The sequence below is a fragment of the Nerophis lumbriciformis genome, linkage group LG19 (genome assembly GCF_033978685.3).
Source record: "Nerophis lumbriciformis linkage group LG19, RoL_Nlum_v2.1, whole genome shotgun sequence".
Classification (NCBI taxonomy): Eukaryota; Metazoa; Chordata; class Actinopteri; order Syngnathiformes; family Syngnathidae; genus Nerophis; species Nerophis lumbriciformis.
In genome coordinates this window covers 34112748-34132173 of record NC_084566.2, presented here as the reverse complement: position 1 = coordinate 34132173, position 19426 = coordinate 34112748, and the positions used below count along the sequence as shown (strand labels likewise).

Genomic DNA, 19426 nt, shown 5'->3' with positions numbered 1-19426 from the left:
AAGCAGACTACCTTAAAGTCTTTTGAAGCAGGCAGAACAGTAATAGTCTTTTCTTAGCACTTTTATTACTGTCTTCAGTGTAATAAGCAAGTGGGCACACCCGTCAGCGCATCTGCTTCCTGTCGGTCTCACCTTGAAGTTGTCCGTAGAATATAAACCTGCATTGCGATGTTAAAGACGACTCATTGTGTGGGTCCCCTCTTTCACAGGTGGGAGGAAGTCAAGGTTACCTGGGAGAGAAAGGAGAGAAGGGAGAACCCGCCGTTATTGAGCCTGTAAGTGTTTGCTTTAAAGGTTATTATTCATGTTCTTCTAACTGTTTCTCAATCAAAGCATTCACATGTTGCTAAAGTCTGTTGGATACACCTTTTAGCGTACTACAGCTGTACTACTTCTTGCTAAAATAACACAAATATTCTTACATTCAATATTAAATTAGCAATATTGACTTACATTTTACAAATTCACCCCTTTAAACTCCATCCATCCATCCATCATCTTCCGCTTATCCGAGGTCGGGTATCAGGGGCAACAGCCTAAGCAGGGAAGCCCAGACTTCCCTCTCCCCAGCCACTTCGTCCAGCTCCTCCCGGGGGATCCCGAGGCGTTTCCAGGCCAGCCGGGAGACATAGTCTTCCCAACGTGTCCTGGGTCTTTCCCGTGGCTTCTTACCGGTCGGACGTGCCCGAAACACCTCCCTAGGGAGCCGTTCGGGTGGCATCCTGACCAGATGCCCGAACCACCTCATCTGGCTCCTCTCCATATGGAGGAGCAGAGGCTTTACTTTGAGTTCCTCCCGGATGACAGAGCTTCTCACCCTATCTCTAAGGGAGAGCCCCGCCACCCGACGGAGGAAACTAATTTCGGCCGCTTGTACCCGTGATCTTGTCCTTTCGGTCATAATCCAAAGCTCATGACCATAGGTGAGGATGGGAACATAGATCGACCGGTAAATTGAGAGCTCCGTCTTCACCACAACGGATCGATACAGCGTCCGCATTACTGAAGACGCCGCACCGATCCGCCTGTCGATCTCACGATCCACTCTTCCCTCACTCGTGAACAAGACTCCAAGGTACTTGAACTCCTCCACTTGGGGCAAGATCTCCTCCCCAACCCGGAGATGGCACTCCACCCTTTTCCGGGCGAGAACCATGGACTCGGACTTGGAGGTGCTGATTCCCATCCCAGTCGCTTCACACTCGGCTGCGAACCGATCCAGTGACAGCTGAAGATCCTGGCCAGATGAAGCCATCAGGACCACATCATCTGCAAAAAGCAGAGACCTAATCCTGCAGCCACCAAACCAGATACCCTCAAAGCCCTGACTGCGCCTAGAAATTCTGTCCAAAAAAATTTCAAATGAATGTCAAAAATATTTGGTATGGTGTGTCATGCTAGTAGCTCATTAAGTAACCTTAGCAAGCATACCATAAAACTGGGAAGTTGGATATTTGCGGTTTTTAACAAGGAAAACTGCAACTGACTGCCAATAAAGTACCAGTAAAGTAATTTGATTTACTGTTAGCATCAGTCTAACAACCACGCTAAAGCTAATCAAGTTTGTCAGACACTTTTTGTCTACATGGCCTTCAAATGCTTTCAAGTTCGGACCACCCATTTGGCTCCAGGTGGGATATTTCCTATTTCCTAGGTTTCTCAAATGCGGCATTACCCAATTATGTGTTAGCGCATTCATTCACAGAAGTATTTTGGTTTGCAATTCCAGTCATATTTGCTACCTCCGCTTGCTTAAAGGGGCTGTTTGCAACATTTACACAGATGCCTATAGGGCGCCAACTTTCCAATGTATTTTATACTGTAATGACGTAATTACGTACACATGTAACACAGGCATGCATATTAGCTTTATGTGTTGTTAGCTAATATTAGCAGTTTGGATAGTTAGCGCTAGCTGTCATTGAATGTATATTCTATCATAATTGTGAAAAATATAGACAATTTTCAAACAACTATGATCTGTCAAACAACCGATGGTAACATAAGCTGGTGTTGTTATATTTTTTGCTTTGAAAAATGTTGTTTGAAAAACAGCACCTTATAATTCCTTGCTTAACATATTTCTAATAATATTACATTTCTATGAATATGGTGTTCCTGCATACGTCTAAATGTAACCTGCCTAGTATAATTGTTTTAACAGATTAATAACTGGTTAGCTACTGGCTAAAATTAACATCAACTATATGAAACGTCAGGAATATTAGATATGTCGTTTGACATTAGCAAGTTTCTAACTGGCCAACTACAGCTAACCTTAACATAAACATCACAGATGTCAGGTGTGAAAAATATTGTTAGCTATTCACGACAAGGCTGTTCAAAGAGAAGTCAGATTCCGAACAACAACGCATCGCTGGAGTCATATAGAGGATCTTTGACTTGAATTTTTGTAGTACAGTCGTTTATCGCAACCTGACCATGTTAAACAAATGTCAGGTTCAAACACTGATGACATCTATTAAAACAGACGAGAAGCAAGGAATCATGCAGAGACCAGAATTAAATTTTGCTCAGTTGAGGAGACATGTTATTTGGGCTGTATTCTAGTTACAGATCCAAACTACGTTCTAAAAGTCCAGCCCGCGTGCTTCCTCTATTTATTTGGAAGGTCCCTGTTACATCACTGAAGCTGTCGCTTAATGGAAGAGGGTAATCTCGACAACTCCAGTTAGACACAATATATGATTATACAAAAATGCAAATGTGTTGACGCCGGTGCTATCGCCCCGTCTCTGCTTTTTTCTGCGTCCCGGTACCCGATGTTCGGCCTTGGCAGTCAGCAGGCCGAGTCTGGACACAACACTGATAGCGACGGCTGGCAATCTTTTGGATTGCCAGCTTTGCACAGATACAAAAATACAGATAATAACTATAGCAACGACCCTTAAGCATAAAGTTGTGTGATAATATATATACATGATTATTCCAACAACAAATTTCTGCGAAATAGGATACATGGAATATTTTCATAAAGCATAAGAAAACCTTCTAAATATGTTTTCAACATAGAGTCCAGTAAACATGAAAAAACAACTATACAGTCACGTTTACACTTTAGTCACCCAATATAGTAGCGTTGATTGCGTTCTACTGTAGAGTACAGTTCTCACAGGTAGCCTGAAAGATCCTCCAAGCATCATTGTCACCTGGCCACTACAACACGACCACTACGTGTAAATACCTAATCACATTCTGGGTAATTCCTCAAAGTTAGAGTTGGGCTTCAATGTGCTGAAACCACGGGCGTAGGTTGTTCTGCAAAAACTTGGTCAACTTCACCAAGTTTTACCATTAGCCGTGGTGTTAGCAATTCATGTTGTTAGCATTGCGTGTCCTGCGTTGTCATTCCATATTGCCCACGCCAAAGGCTCACCACTACAATGTGGAGTTAATGATGTCAGAGATGAAGTGCATCAACAGAGTTAATTTCCACCTCGCATTGCTCGGACAGCTGCTGAAAACTGATAGCAATCTTGTTAACTCAAAGTGGTGAGTCTCGTCTTTTGATATCACTCACGTCAAAGACACACCAAATCCGGAGATGTGGTATTGATGAGCCAGGAGTTGAAGTGCTTCAAAAAGTTGTTTCAGTAAAGTTGGTCAACTAGGATTGTGGCTGTCAAGATAGTACCAAGATTAGCCGCCGTGTTGTTGTTTGCCTTGTTCTAGACGGAAGTCTTGATAAATATCTTTATAGATGGATCAGTGGCCTAGTGGTTAGAGTGTCCGCCCTGAGATCGGTAGGTTGTGAGTTCAAACCCCGGCCGAGTCATACCAAAGATTATAAAAATGGGACCCGTTACCTCCCTGCTTGGCACTCAGCATCAAGGGTTGGAATTGGGGGTTGAATCACCAAAAATGATTCCCGGGCGCAGCCACCGCTGCAGCCCACTGCTCCCCTCACCTCCCAGGGGGTGAACAAGGGAAGAATATCTATATAGATAGACAAAAACTGCGCTGTAATACATATAAGACATCATTTAGCACGTACAACAGAACACTCACAGAACAGAACACTATACAGTATAGTGTTCTGCGGTTACTTTTTGGTTGGCCAAGCGGACGTGACGACAGGCTGTGCTCACTCAGGTCCGCACGGACCTGGAGGGAGCGTGCCTTAAGTCCGGCTGGAAATCGGGAGAAATTCGGGAGAATGGTTTTCGGGAGAGGCACTGAAATTCGGGAGTCTCCCGGAAAATTCGGGAGGGTTGGCAAGTATGTTCTTACCTACTAAGTGGCCTACTGGTTAGAGTGTCCGCCCTGAGATCGGTAGGTTGTGAGTTCAAACCCCGGCCGAGTCATACCAAAGACTATAAAATTGGGACCCGTTACCTCCCTGCTTGGCACTCAGCATCAAGGGTTGGAATTGGGGGTTGAATCACCAAAAATGATTCCCAGGCACAGCCACCGCTACTGCCCACTGCTCCCTTCACCTTCCAGGTGGTGAACAAGGGATGAATATCTATATAGATAGACAAAAACTGCGCTGTAATGCATATCAAACACATATAAGACATCATTTAACGCGTACAACAGAGCACTCACAGAACAGAACACTATACAGTATAGTGTTCTGCTTTTACTTTTTGGTTGGCCAAGCGGACGTGACGACAGGCTGTGCTCACTCAGGTCCGCACGGACCTGGAGGGAGCGTGCCTTAAGTTCGGCTGGAAATCGGGAGAAATTCGGGAGAATGGTTTTCGGGAGAGGCACTGAAATTCGGGAGTCTCCCGGAAAATTTGGGAGGGTTGGCAAGTATGCTCTTACCTACTCACTGGCCTAGTGGTTAGAGTGTCCGCCCTGAGATCGGTAGGTTGTGAGTTCAAACCCCGGCCGAGTCATACCAAAGACTATAAAAATGGGACCCGTTACCTCCCTGCTTGGCACTCAGCATCAAGGGTTGGAATTGGGGGTTGAATCACCAAAAATGATTCCCGGGCGCAGCCACCGCTACTGCCCACTGCTCCCCTCACCTTCCAGGTGGTGAACAAGGGATGAATAGCTATATAGATAGACAAAAACTGCGCTGTAATACATATAAGACATCATTTAACGCGTACAACAGAGCACTCACAGAACAGAACACTATACGGTATAGTGTTCTGCGGTTACTTTTTGGTTGGCCAAGCGGACGTGACGACAGGCTGTCCTCACTCAGGTCCGCACGGACCTGGAGGGAGCGTTCCTTAAGTCCGGCTGGAAATCGGGAGAAATTCGGGAGAATGGTTTTCGGGAGAGGCACTGAAATTCGTGAGTCTCCCGGAAAATTCGGGAGGGTTAGCAAGTATGCTATTACCTACTAAGTGGCCTACTGGTTAGAGTGTCCGCCCTGAGATCGGTAGGTTGTGAGTTCAAACCCCGGCTGAGTCATACCAAAGACTATAAAAATGGGACCCGTTACCTCCCTGCTTGGCACTCAGCATCAAGGGTTGGAATTGGGGGTTAAATCACCAAAAATGATGCCCACTGCTCCTCTCACCTCCCAGGGGGTGAACAAGGGGATGGGTCAAATGCAGAAGACAAATTTCGCCGCACCTAGTGTTGGTACTTTAACTTTAACTTTAACTTCCTGTCATTGAATAATCCTATAGAGCACAACTTTCAAACTTTCCATTAGTAATCCGTTAAGTGGCTGCAGTTTTGTAAGCGACGTACTACAACTACCTAACTTTCTACTTGGGATTTGTCAACAGAAAGTACTAAATCACGTTGTGGTGTATTTTGCAGAATATTTGAATCGTTTTCAACTCATATGTGACGCATGGAACAGACGCTATTCATTTGACTTCGGCTTTGCTGTCTTTCTATTCAGTTTTAAACCATGCAACTGTAATATTAACTGAAATAGCAGCTACAGATCTACTCCCCCACCACAGCCTCCCATACCAAATCTTTGACCACACACACATTAAAGAATAGCTTGCACCGTAGATTAAATACTGTTTGTAGCAGTAAGTAAAAGTCCTCGGCCTCAAAGCCACAAAGCAGCAGCAGCAGCCGTCGGTCATTTCTCCCTTCTGGATTCAAAGTTGATTTGTAACGCTACTGTATCTCCCATTTGCCTTTTTTCAGGGGATGCTTATAGAAGGACCCCAAGGAGCCCCTGGCCAGGAGGTGAGTATCACGTTCTCATCCGCGCTCCTGTCTGCCTTTCACACATGGAGAACAGCTAAAGAGTGGGGGGAGAAAAATGCCTTTATGGAAAGCAAGTCAGTGGTGCTGTAGAATGTGTGTATGTCTGGTGTGTGTGTGTGAGGGGGAGAGAGAGGGACCAAAAAGGGGGTTACGGGGGTTCTTTTTGAAGCTTCTGTCTTTGTTGGCCGACGCATGATGAGCGTTGGATGGAGGAGAACGCCTGTGGTGGGAAGGCTTGGGAAGCAAAGTTTTGGGATATAATAAACTCAAAGTATGTCTGGTCTGTTGTCTGTGCTATTAGGGTGTCCCGGGTACCCCAGGGTTGCAAGGTTCCCCAGGGCCACCAGGAGATCCCGGTGCAAGGGTGAGTTACCGCAGAAGTGACTACCGTGCTTTCTCGGAATGTATGACACACACTTCCTACATTAAACCTTGACGCCCCTTAAAAAAATGACACATTTTAAGCCTTAGGTCCCAAAACAGTCCCATTCTAAAGTAGTGAAGTAAAAACATGCTATGTATTAATATTTTAAAGTTGCACTATGTCTCATGTATGTTTTCAGCAACTACACACTGTTTTTAGACTTAGACTTAGGCAAACTTTAATGATCCACAAGGGAATTTGTTCACAGATATATGTTTGGATATTTCATAGCCCTTTTGTCATAAGAACCACTGATTTTTTTCCAGTAGGAAAAACTGAATATGCAATATTCTCCACTAATGTGAAAAAGTGAGGTTCTATATTTCCGATTAGGTTATTGCAACCTTGAGTAGGTCAATATTATCGAATAGCAACACTGAGTTGCAATCAAGTATGACTAGCTTGTAGAACTCACAAGATTTTATTAAAAAAAAAAAAATTAATTCATTTTTGAGTCACTCAGGGGGAGAAATGCAAGTCCAGTCCCCTGGAAATGATACCAAGTTCAGTTCAAAACTTAGACTACATTATATTACTGTGGAGGGGGGCGTGGTCTGCGGGGCCTGTCGCGGAGCGGGGTGTGGAAGGACCGGCCTTGAAGCACAGCTGGCAGGTGATTGGATTACCCAGCTGGGGCTGATCATCCAATCGCCTGCCATGCTTATTAGCAGGAGCCGGTGCCGAGACACGAGTGTTGGACTTGGAGCGAGAGAGAGAGAGACTAGAGCTAGAGAGAAAAGCAGAGACACGCCGGACTGAAAAGTCCTAACTATATACTGCTGAAAAGCAAACCATACTGGTGTATGAAAATAAAAGACTTGATCCAACCTGAATACCGGGCTCTCGTGCCAGTGTGTGGTGGTCAGGAGAACCCACTAGAGGGCAACCTCTACATTTTGGCCAATCACCTGCCAACTGTGCTTCGAGACCCCGCTCCGCGGCAGGCCCGCAGACCACGCCCCCCTCCACAATTACGTTAACGTTTTAAAACCACTTAAGCGCTCCTGTTGTAGAGAGGAACTTGGACTATTGGCAGATCCTTGCATTGACATTTTAACATCCTAAAGGCCGGCGTAGACTTCAGTGGACACTTGTATTTTGCATGACATGACTATTTTTTTACTCTGACAAAGCTAATGTCCATTACAGAGGATGAAAGTTGTCTAAGTAAGAATAATAGGGGACAAGTCCAATCCCCTGGTCGTTTTCTAGAAATGTGGCCCCTAATAGACATAACCCTGGTGTAGGCATCAATACCATTATCCTATTCTACACACCTTCACACCTTTCAATAAAGCAGTTCTTCTCAAATAGTACGGGGGGGGGGCCAATGCCAGTGGGGTGCGCGTGACCGCGGGGACCGTGCTTTATCAGTATCATGTTATATCATGCTTCACACCCTGGTTCAAAAGCTGCACTAAACAAAGTGTGCTCATTGTTGCACAACAAATCGGTTTTTTTCATTTTTGTTTGGTAAATTAAAGTGTTTTATACATTGTGCTCATGAGTAAATGTTGCTGATCAATTTTAATGTTTTATCATTTATTGAGTTTACTCAATTGCCTTTTCCAGTATCAAATGGTCGGTCAACAATTTTTAATTTGAATAAGGATATTTTCATTTTTTTCGAATTTCAAGCAAATTATTGTCACAGACTAAAAATCAATGGTAATAAAATTATTATTTGTGGCGAAATGAGGGGGAGGGCCGTAACGGAATTAATATATTCTGTTATATATATATATATATAAATATATATATATATTTCCAATCTAATATTTTATTGTGTAAAAAATGTAAAAATGTGATTTTGCTTCAGCGATAAAATCCTTTTAAAATTGGTTTAAAAAGTTTAAATAGTATTGTAGCACTGGTTATTGTGTACAACAACTTGTAATACCACTTTGTTCCTTAGGAGGCAGCAGCAAGTCAAAGTTGTGCAAAAGTTGGCCAAAAAAAAAAAAAAAAACATTATTTGTTTGTTCACAGAAAATAATTGAGAAGCACTGCAATAAATTACAATATATCGTATGCATGTTCAAAATAAACTGAAACTGAACTGAACTGAATAAAGGGACTCAAATGATAATGGTAATAATAATATGAATGTGAATATTAATATTAATAATAATAATTAGAGATGTCCGATAATATCGGACTGCCGATATTATCGGCCGATAAATGCTTTAAAATGTAGTATCGGAAATTATCGGTATCGGTTTCAAAAAGTAAAATTTATGACTTTTTAAAACGCCGCTGTACGGAGTGGTACACGGACGTAGGGAGAAGTACAGAGCGCCAATAAACCTTAAAGGCACTGCCTTTGCGTGCTGGTCCAATCACATAATATCTACGGCTTTTCACGCACACAAGTGAATGCAACTCATACTTGGTCAAGAGCCATACAGGTCACACTGAGGGTGGCCGTATGAACAACTTTAACACTGTTACAAATATGCGCCACACTGTGAAGCCACACCAAACAAGAATGACAAACACATTTCGGGAGAATATCCGTAACCGTAACACAACATAAACACAACAGAACAAATACCCAGAACCCCTTGCAGCACTAACTCGTCCCCAATTCCAAGCTGCTGTTTTGAAGCATGTTAAAAAAAACAATGCACTTTGTGACTTCAATAATAAATATGGCAGTGCCATGTTGGCATTTTTTTCCATACCTTGAGTTGATTTATTTTGGAAAACCTTGTTACATTGTTTAATGCATCCAGCGGGGCATCACAACAAAATTAGGCATAATAATGTGTTAATTCCACGACTGTATATATCGGTATCGGTTGATGTCGGAATCGGTAATTAAGAGTTGGACAATATCGGAATATCGGATGTCGGCAAAAAAGCCATTATCGGACATCTCTAATAATAATAATAATAATGATACAAACAAGCAAGCCCTCGTCACGCTTTGTACAAAACTGACCAATATATTAGGAATCAGAACACTGAAAGAAAGCTTGTTCCCCTAAAAACTCTTAAGGGTTAAACTTTCCATTCGGTTCTGTTCCTATTGAATGTAAACTGTCATTATAGTATTATAGAAGAAGGCTGATTCACAGCTCTGAGGATTGTAGTCAAGTTCAACAAGTTTCTTAGGATATATGAAATATTTTCCTCCCAACTCCCCATGATTGATTAGATGACACTTACAGTTGGATCTCAGCATGGGCTGTCAATACCATGGAGCGGTGTGACCAGCAGACCACACAGACACAATGCCGCTACTGTTCCTCAGGGGGTTTAAAGTGATCAGAAAATGTTTTTTTTGGCCCGCCCTTCCCCTCAACTCCTCCTTTGGGAAACAACGCGTCTTACTGATGAGGAGCCACTGATGGGAATCAGAAGCAACCCTTTCCTGTAGGCCCGCGGTTTGCTGTCTGGACGCGTCATCGGATAGGATTTTTGTCTTGTTATGATCTGCCTTTGAAGTCCCAGTCCATTCATTAACACTAGATGTCACTGTGAGGAACATTCATGACCATAGTCTGAATTTCCCTTTGGGGATTGATAAAGTATTTTTGATTTTGATTCTGATCGGAAATGGCAGATGGGAATAGATGGTTTTAATTGGATAATCCTGGAATTTACAGCGTTTAAAGTGCTTTCAGTAAGCCCTACTAGGAACAAGCCTTTTTGTGTGTCTGTAGCCTTAATGCTAATGAGGTGTGTTTCATGCCCACTATTGTGCGCTTAATCCACATTTTACATATACACTAGAGATGTCCGATAATGGCTTTTTTTTCCGATATTCCAATATTGTCCAACTCTTAATTACTGTCGGAGGCATATATTTACATATATCCGAATTTAAGTGTTACTTCTTTTATTTCATAATCATATTACAAAACAGCTAGTGTTTTTCTTCCAATTGTGGTCTTTTGGTTGTCTGCAAAAAACTGTGTGCTTAACCTTGAATCTTCTGATGTAAGAAAGAGAGATACTCCTTTCTCTTATCTTTTCTTATTCCCAGGTGCGGAGGACAATGGGCATGTGTTTTGGCTGAAGGGACATGTCTGCGAGGGGGGGAGAGAGAGAGACTTAAGAGGGGAGGGTTTTTCGGGGGGGGCAGACCATCTTGGCGGCGGGATTGAATGTTCTATGCTGGACTGGTCTCAATTTATATGCAAAGCTTTGCAAATATATTACAAAATACCTATTCTGTCTCTGGTGGTTTTTCTACTCAGCTTTAAGTGTCGTAAAGAGCTTGGGAGCGACTTGTGACTTGAATTCCCTGGGAGGAACAACTGGTCCAAACGCAACAAGAGCTAATGTTTTTAGCATAGCTCTGTCGATGTCCCGTAGCTAAGTTACCGATTCCGATATCAACCGATACCGATATATACAGTCGTGGAATTAACACATTATTATGCCTAATTTTGTTATGATGCATTAAACAATGTAACAAGGTTTTCCAAAATAAAATCAACTCAAGTTATGGAAAAAAAAAATGCCAACATGGCACTGCCATATTTATTATTGAAGTCACAAAGTGCATTCTTTTTTTTTAACATGCCTCAAAACAGCAGCTTGGAATTTGGGACATGCTCTCCCGGAGAGAGCATGAGGAGGTTGAGGTGGGGGGTTAGCGGAGGGTGTATATTGTAGCGTCCCGGAAGAGTTAGTGCTGCACGGGTTTCTGGGTATTTGTTCTGTTGTGTTTATATTGTGTTACGGTGCGGATGTTCTCCCGAAATGTGTTTGTCATTCTTGTTTGGTGTGGGTTCACAGCGTGGCGCATATTTGTAACAGTGTTAAAGTTGTTTATACGGCCACCTTCAGTGTGACCTGTATGGCTGTTGACCAAGTATAATTCGCATTCACTTGTGTGTGTGTGAAAAGCCGTAGATATTATGTGAGTGGGCCGGCACGCAAAGGCAGTGCCTTTAAGGCACGCCCCCAATATTGTTGTCTGGGTGGAAATCGGGAGAAATTCGGGAGAATGGTTGCCCCGGGAGATTTTCGGGAGGGGCACTGAAATTCGGGAGTCTCCCGGGAAAATCGGGAGGGTTGGCAAATATGCTCTTACCTACTCAGTGGAGTAGGTATGACTGGTAGACGCAACTGCTCTCTACTTCTCCCTACGTCCGTGTACCACTCCGTACAGCGGCGTTTTAAAAAGTCATACATTTTACTTTTTGAAACCGATACCGATCACTTAAAGCATTTATCGGCCGATAATATCGGCCGTCCGATATTATCGGACATCTGTAATATACACTGTAACTCTGCTCTTGTCCAACGAACTATCATAGCTATGCAACGTAACATTAAGTAGTGGGACAGGAGGGCACAAACATTAGTAACACTATGCGCGGCGGGAAACCTCGGGTTGGTAGAGTGGCCGTGCCAGCAACTTGAGGGTTCCAGGTTCGATCCTCGCTTCCGCCGTCCTAGTCACTGCCGTTGTGTCCTTGGGCAAGACACTTTACCCACCTGCTCCCTGTGCCACCCACACTGGTTTAAATGTAACTTAGATATTGGGTTTCACTATGTAAAAGCGCTTTGAGTCACTAGAGAAAAAGCGCTATATAAATATAATTCACCTCACTTCACACTAGCATACCTATGTGAGCTACATGCTAACATTGCACAGACATTTTTAACAGCAACGTTGTTATGATTAGCAGATGTTTTAAGACATTCCAAATGAGCTTACAGGCTGTATCTTAGGGCGTATAGCAAATCCTGCTTTTTTTGTTTATTGTCAAGTGGTATACAACACGGGCTGAGCTCTACTAGCTGGAGGCAGCTCTGAGGTGGTATCCCATCCATGAGGAACAGCTTTCTGACGTCAGGAAAATCCTCTACTTCAAAAGCAAGCGTTTGAGAGCCTCTACTCTTAAAAGTGGATATTATTTTGAAGGAACAATGCTCAAAGACAGATATGTTCAGATTCAAGCTAAATAGCTCATTTCCATCTGCAGTTACCCAAATTTAAAAATATACAAAAACATGCAATAAAATCATACTATAGCATGTAATCAAATTAAGAAAAGTCATAAAATGCCCTTTCATCGACACATACTTATTATACAATACAACGACACCTCTCCTCTACATCATAACACATATAATACATGCCCTTGTTCACATTTGTCATCATTTGTAAAAAACAACCATGATTTCAATAGATGCACCTCACAGTTTACAACAAAATGCTCTCATGGATAAATATAATACACATTAAGTTAATGGGTCAAACATAGTGCCCACCTTATTGACCGTGTGAGCAGCTTTGATCGCTCCAAAGCCACTTTTTAACTTAAATTGTGAATGAAGAGTAGTCGGTTAGACTTTTCAAGTTAGTTGCGAGGTCGTTCCATTCCTTTATGGCTTTATATGAAAAGGCTGATTGTGCAAAAGAGGTTTTACATCTGGGTACGCTACACCGCCCGTTGGTGGAGGCTTGTGTGTTTCTAGTTGTCACGGCAGATGTAAACTGGACATAGTGCTTGAGTGGCGCTGGTGCAGTGTTATTTAGTGTTCTATGTGCCATTCTTATTGATGCTAATCTAAAATTTAACACTATGTATTTTTGAAAGACGAAACAAGGGTTGTTGTGGTTTCCGGTCAAGGATTTTTGAGCGATTGTGCAAGGTTTCCAATGGCCTCAGGGTCATTTTTGCTTGCCTGGGACCAAAATGTTATACAATAATAAAAACGAGACATAATCATTGCATTGAAATAAGTTTGAGCTGCCTCCAGTGTCAACAAATTCCTGATACATTTGAACATTTTTATGTTGTACTTAAGACTCTGGCACATCTGTTTGATATGTTTTTTAAAGCCAAGTGTTGGGTCTAAAATGACACCCAGATAACGATATTCACTAACATGTTGTATCAATTCCTTGTTAACAGTTATATTTGGAAAGGATGACGTTTTATATTAGGTTACAAAATACATTGTTGCCGTTTTCTTAATGCTTAATGTAAGACTAGAGTCATGTAGCCATGTTGCCCATTTCTCCATGGCTGCTGTATGTTCTTTGGCAACCGTTTCAGAGTCTTTTCCCCAATTATAAATAACCCTGTCATCTGCATACATCTGGATATTAACATCCTCACATACAGAAGGCAGGTCGTTTATATACATGGAGAAAAGAAGAGGGCCAATGTTAGAGCCTTGGGGCAGGCCAATATTAGTAGCAGTGAAACTGGATGTTGTGTTATCAATACGGACACATTGGGTCCAACCAGATAGGTATGACATAATCCAGGCCAGAGTACCTGCCGACAGTTTAAAAATTGTTAATTTCGTAAGTAACGTGGCGTGAGTAAGGGAGATGATATTTGGTGCTCATAAACAGGCTAAAAGAATACATACCGTATGTTTCGGAGTATAAGTCGCACCAGAGTATAAGTCGCACCTGCCGAAAATGCATAATAAAGAAAGGAAAAAACATATATAAGTCGCACTGGAGCCCGGCCAAATTATGAAAAAAAACTGCGTCTTATAGTCCGAAAAATACGGTAGTACTGTTAAAATGTCATTGAAAAGTACATAAGGAATAAACGCCACTTGCTGGTCCTTAGGGAGCTTGCCATTGAAGATTATGTCATTCTTAAAGGGGACTTTTGCCTATCATTAATAATCCCTATATAAGCCAATAACACATATATTTTCTTTTTTCTATGCATTCTAATTGGTAATGTACGGCAAATACAAGGCGGCTAATGGGAATAATCTATTGCGCCCATAAAGTCCTCTTAAAAAAAACATCCAAAAACCGCCAACAACACTCCATTTACATGTCGCGTCCTGAACATTAACCACGTATTAGCAATGTTTCAATTTATTAGGGCTCACGCTGAATAACTACTTTTAGCGGTGCCGTGATCAAAGAGATAACTAGCTCTTGCAGCTATTGACACAGAGAGCCGGTGAGCTGCTGCATTGCCACTGAGTTGGTAAAAGTTAATCCTACATTATAAATAGTGCATCTCACTTGTATAGTAGAAGGTGGTTGCCATAACCCGATAATTTGGTCAACTTTGACATTCAACTTAGACCATACTTGCCAACCCTCCTGGATTTTCCAGGAGACTCCCGAAATTCAGCGCCTCTCCCGAAAACCTCCCGGGACAAATTTTCTCCCGAAAATCTCCCGAAATTCAGGCGGAGCTGGAGGTCACGCCCCCTCCAGCTCCATGCGGACCTGAGTCCGCTTTCCCACAATATAAAGAACGTCTACAGTAAAGCAGTCCGTCTGCCGTAAACAGCAATGTTGTGACACTCTTAAACAGGACAATACTGCCATCTAGTGCATTTGATGAAAGCACTTTTGTGCGTGCCACACAGCAATGCATCATCAGAGAGGGTGATCAGCATGGTTAGAAAGATAGTGACAGAGAATAGAAAAAAGATGGACAATTCAACCCTTAACTCAACAATGAGTAGATGAGTGTTATGTGTGTGTATATGTGTAAATAAATGAACACTGAAATTCAAGTATTTCTTTTATTTATATATATATATATATATATATATATATATATATATATATATATATATATATATATATATAGCTAGAATTCACTGAAAGTCAATTATTTCTTATATATATATATATATATATATATATATATATATATATATATATATATATATATATATATATATATATATATATATATATATATATATATCCATCCATCCATTTTCTACCGCTTATTCCCTTCGGGGTCGCGGGGATATATATATATATATATATATATATATATATATATATATGAAATACTTGACTTGGTAAATTCTAGCTGTAAATATACTCCTCCCCTCGTAACCACGCCCCCGCCCCAACCACGCCCCCCGCACCCACCCCCCACCTCCCGAAATTGGAGGTCTCAAGGTTGGCAAGTATGACTTAGACTCAAAGATGGCAAGAAAGACATGAAATGACGCTTGTTTTATGATTAATTCTTCATCCAAACGGGAAGATATGAACGTCCCATCAGTTAGCATCTGTGGGGGGGGCGTGGCCTGCGGACCTGCAGCGAAGCGGGGTGTGCCAGGACCGGTTTCGAGATTAGCGACAGGTGCGTAGATGGCACACCTGGGCTGGCATATGTTATCACCGGTCAATCTGTTAAAGGGCAGCAGCCGGGAAGGAGGGGGGTTGTTGTTGACGGTGGAGAGAAAACCCGAGCACGAACGAGAATGAGGGCGAGACGGACAGTAATGACTGAAAACGAACACAAAATAAATCATTGTTCAGAAAGATGAACGAGGCGGTCATGTCCGTAATTGGTGGTCTGAAGAACCCCGGAAGAGCAGGTCTTCCACAGCATCCTAGTGAGAGCAGACATTGTACAGTAAGCGATAGTTTAATTTAGTTTGTATTTCTTGTTTAGCACTTAGCAATAGTTCTACTTGCTGAATAATGCTTATCACTCAGCTTCTAAAACGTGTCGCTCATCCTCCGTATACTCAGGCTCAAAAATAGCAGGTTCCGATCATAATTTGTCGTTGTTGTCTCAAACGAAGTCTGCCACGGTTAGTTGTAGTCCTCGTTGTTGAAGGAAATATTGAACGTTGTGATGAATTTACCAATTTAATTTACCAATTCATTTACCATGAATTGATTAACGAGGACCCTGACTTAAACAAGTTGAAAAACTTATTCGGGTGTTACCATTTAGTGGTCAATTGTACAGAATATGTACTGTACTGTGCAATCTACTAATAAAAGTCTCAATCAATCAATCAATGTGTCTGTGAAATTAAAGAAAAAATATTTATTGATTAAATATACCAAAATACGCAATTATTGCATGTTATTATGAATGTGCCTGTTACTACATTACATATATACTTACAGCGTGTTTATAAAATAGTGATGGACGTTGTTGGAACGAGCGAATCCCATTAGCTCCATTGTTAGCTGACATTTGCTAGCGTTTATTTACAAGTTTGAATGCATTAAAAAAAAGAAAAACGTAAAAGTGCTTTTCTCAAATACGGATTGTGAATGAAAGGCAACATTTAAACATAAAGTGCAGTTCTCCTTTTAGACCTGCTGATTTTGTGCACACATCAAATTAACTTCCCAACTAGCAAGTAAACAACACTTAGAGTAAATCCAGGCTCAAATAAAAGTCTTGGAATAGATTGATATGAAGTCTGGCAGACATGTTGATTGTCCCCTACATTCTTTCCTACCTGTCCATGGCTCGCCTCAGCCTTGACTCACATGTTTTATGAGGCCGACACTATAAAAGCTCAGCTTGATGAATGTTTTGTGGCATTCAAATATGACATCAAAGCTCCTTTGGCTGGCAGGGCTGTGGGTTTTTATTTTATTTTAATTTTTTTAAGTGATGAGTAAATAAATGAGTTGCTACCGTGTGGGCGCCACGCAAACAGTTAAATAATGCTTTTGTTTATGCTCTGGGGAGTTTCCACACCTCGGAAAAGAAGCATCAGCTAAACTAAAAACAAGAAGAAAAAAAATACAAAAATTAGGGGTATTTTACTTGAACTAAGCAAAATTATCTGCCAATAGAACAAGAAAATTGGGCGTGTCAAGACTTTCCAAAACAAGCTAAAATTAGCTAACCTCAATTAACCCAAAAATACATTAAAATAAGAATATTCTCACTAATAACAAGTGCACTTTTCTTGCTAGAAAAAAAAATGGGACATTTTTGCACAATATGTTGAAAAATATTCTTAAATGAAGTAAATGCTAGTGCCATTATCTTGACATAATGATATGCGCTCGGCATTACATTTCTTGAAACCAGCAAACTTATACTAAAAACTAATTTAATGGAAAGGCAACAAGGCAACCGCTTGTTACTCTCGGGGTCTCCTAGCCGCTCAGGCAAATCATATGGTCTGAAAATGCATTTTTCCATTGATAACATGACATCATCGCGCCAAGTGCGTGCTCTTTCAGTCAATTAGTGCGCATATATACAGCCCGGCCCCCGGCCAAAAATGTTTTAATTGTAAATTTGAATTATTTATCTGAATGTGCATGAACTATTTCTGTTCAGAATTGTTTGAAAGGTCACATGTTAAATGTTTAAATATTAACTGTCAGTTTACTGTACTGTGCCAACTGTACTACTATATGAGTACGTATTTTCTATTGTTTCATTGAAAATAATTTGTTTTAATTATGAGCAGGGGCGCCGAAAAGGGGGGGTAAAGGAGACGGATTCTAGGGGCCCATGATGGAGGAGGGCCCAGAGAGGCCCCTAATGATGATGAAATTACAATACAGAAAAAATAATGACACTGTGTTGAGGGCCCTGTAAAGATTCTTTTCATGGGGCCCAAAATCCCTAGCGGCGCCCCTGATTATGAGACACAATTGTGTCAAAATCATGATTTTTTTTTCCATGCTTGAAATAAGAAATTATCACTTTAAAAAAGTAGTTTTATACTTGTGAGTGTTGATGACACAGCTTTGCAACACTTGATATTCTAGCTTCAAGCATGTTTTACTCAATATAGGTCATCAAATCTCAGCAACAAGCTGTAATATCTTACTGAGATCATTTAGGACCAAAACACTTAAAACACTCTAACATAAAATCTGCTTAGTGAGAAGAATTATCTTATCAGACAGAAAATAAGCAAATATCACCCTTATTTGAGATATTTAATCTTACTTAGATTTCAGTTTTTGCAGTGTACTTTTTCAGTTTGTTTGCTGTAATATACCTTATACATATTTTATAATAATATGATTCCTACAGGGTCCCCCAGGACGAGCTGGAATCCCTGGTTCGGACGGTGTCCCTGGGCCTGCAGGTACCATTCTGATGCTTCCAGTAAGTTCTGCCACTTTTGCACACAAGCACAGCAGGCTGCCACATTTTTGCATGACACACCGTTCATTCACCCCTTCATCACAAGTCACTCCTCGTTCTATCGTCTCGCTCCGTTTCAGGCGTCCAATGTTCCCGTTTGATCCGAATTGTGCATTCTTTTTTTTCGTGCAGTTCCGTGCGGGCGGCGAGGCGCACAAGGGGCCTGTGGTATCGGCACAAGAGGCTCAGGCTCAGGCCATCCTTTCTCAGGCGAGGGTAAGGACTTGACACTGATTATTCGACAGTTTGAAGTGGAACAAACTGTGATGCTCTGATTTATTGAGTTTTGCATCATTCATACACTCAACTGAATGTGGAAATATTTTTGCAATACAGTAAAAGCTGGTAGGAATGCTAGTGGACCTCTAATAGTTTGTTCCATAAAACATTTATGAAATGTACCAACAATTATGATCATCCTAACTATTGTACAATTGTCAAAAATGAGCTCACTACTTGATATAAAAATGTAAAACGTGCATTAGAGCACTCATTTTAAACATGCAGATGCATCTCATGCATGTCATCTTTTAAAATGTTTAACTGTTGTACAATTGTAAAAAAAAAAAAAAAAAAGTTAACCATTTTACTTTAAAGTGTAGAAAGTCCAATAAAGCCTGTATTTATTTATTTTCTTTCTTTCTTTTTTTTAGTTTATTTCGAACATGAACACACTTACAGCATAATACATAAAAATAATAATAATAATAATAGATTTTATTTGTAAAAAAAAAAAAAAAACACTTTACATTGAGTAAACAACCTCAAAGTGCTACAGTGTATTAAAAAAATACAAATAAAAAGACAATAAAAAAATATATATATATATTAAAAATAAAAACTACAACTAGTATGCATATATCTAAAAAAAGTTGTTTTTTTTTAAAAGAAGGGTTTTTAAGCCTTTTTTAAAAGCATTCACAGTCTGTGGTGCCCTCAGGTGGTCAGGGAGAGCGTTCCACAGACTGGGAGCGGCGGAGGAGAATGCCCGGTCTCCCAT

The 19426-nt window shown here is 41.1% G+C and overlaps 1 protein-coding gene across 2 annotated transcripts in view; it reads left to right on the top strand.

Annotated features, from left to right (window-relative positions):
- Positions 1 to 19426, top strand: part of LOC133618476 (collagen alpha-1(XI) chain-like) — a 189095-nt gene that overhangs the window by 75662 nt on the left and 94007 nt on the right. For both annotated transcript variants that reach the window (XM_061978862.1, XM_061978861.1), the window contains 5 exons: positions 210 to 275; positions 6097 to 6138; positions 6461 to 6523; positions 18313 to 18387; positions 18559 to 18642. In XM_061978862.1, coding sequence (XP_061834846.1) covers positions 210 to 275; positions 6097 to 6138; positions 6461 to 6523; positions 18313 to 18387; positions 18559 to 18642 — 330 coding nt within the window. The remainder of the gene's footprint in view (positions 1 to 209; positions 276 to 6096; positions 6139 to 6460; positions 6524 to 18312; positions 18388 to 18558; positions 18643 to 19426) is intronic.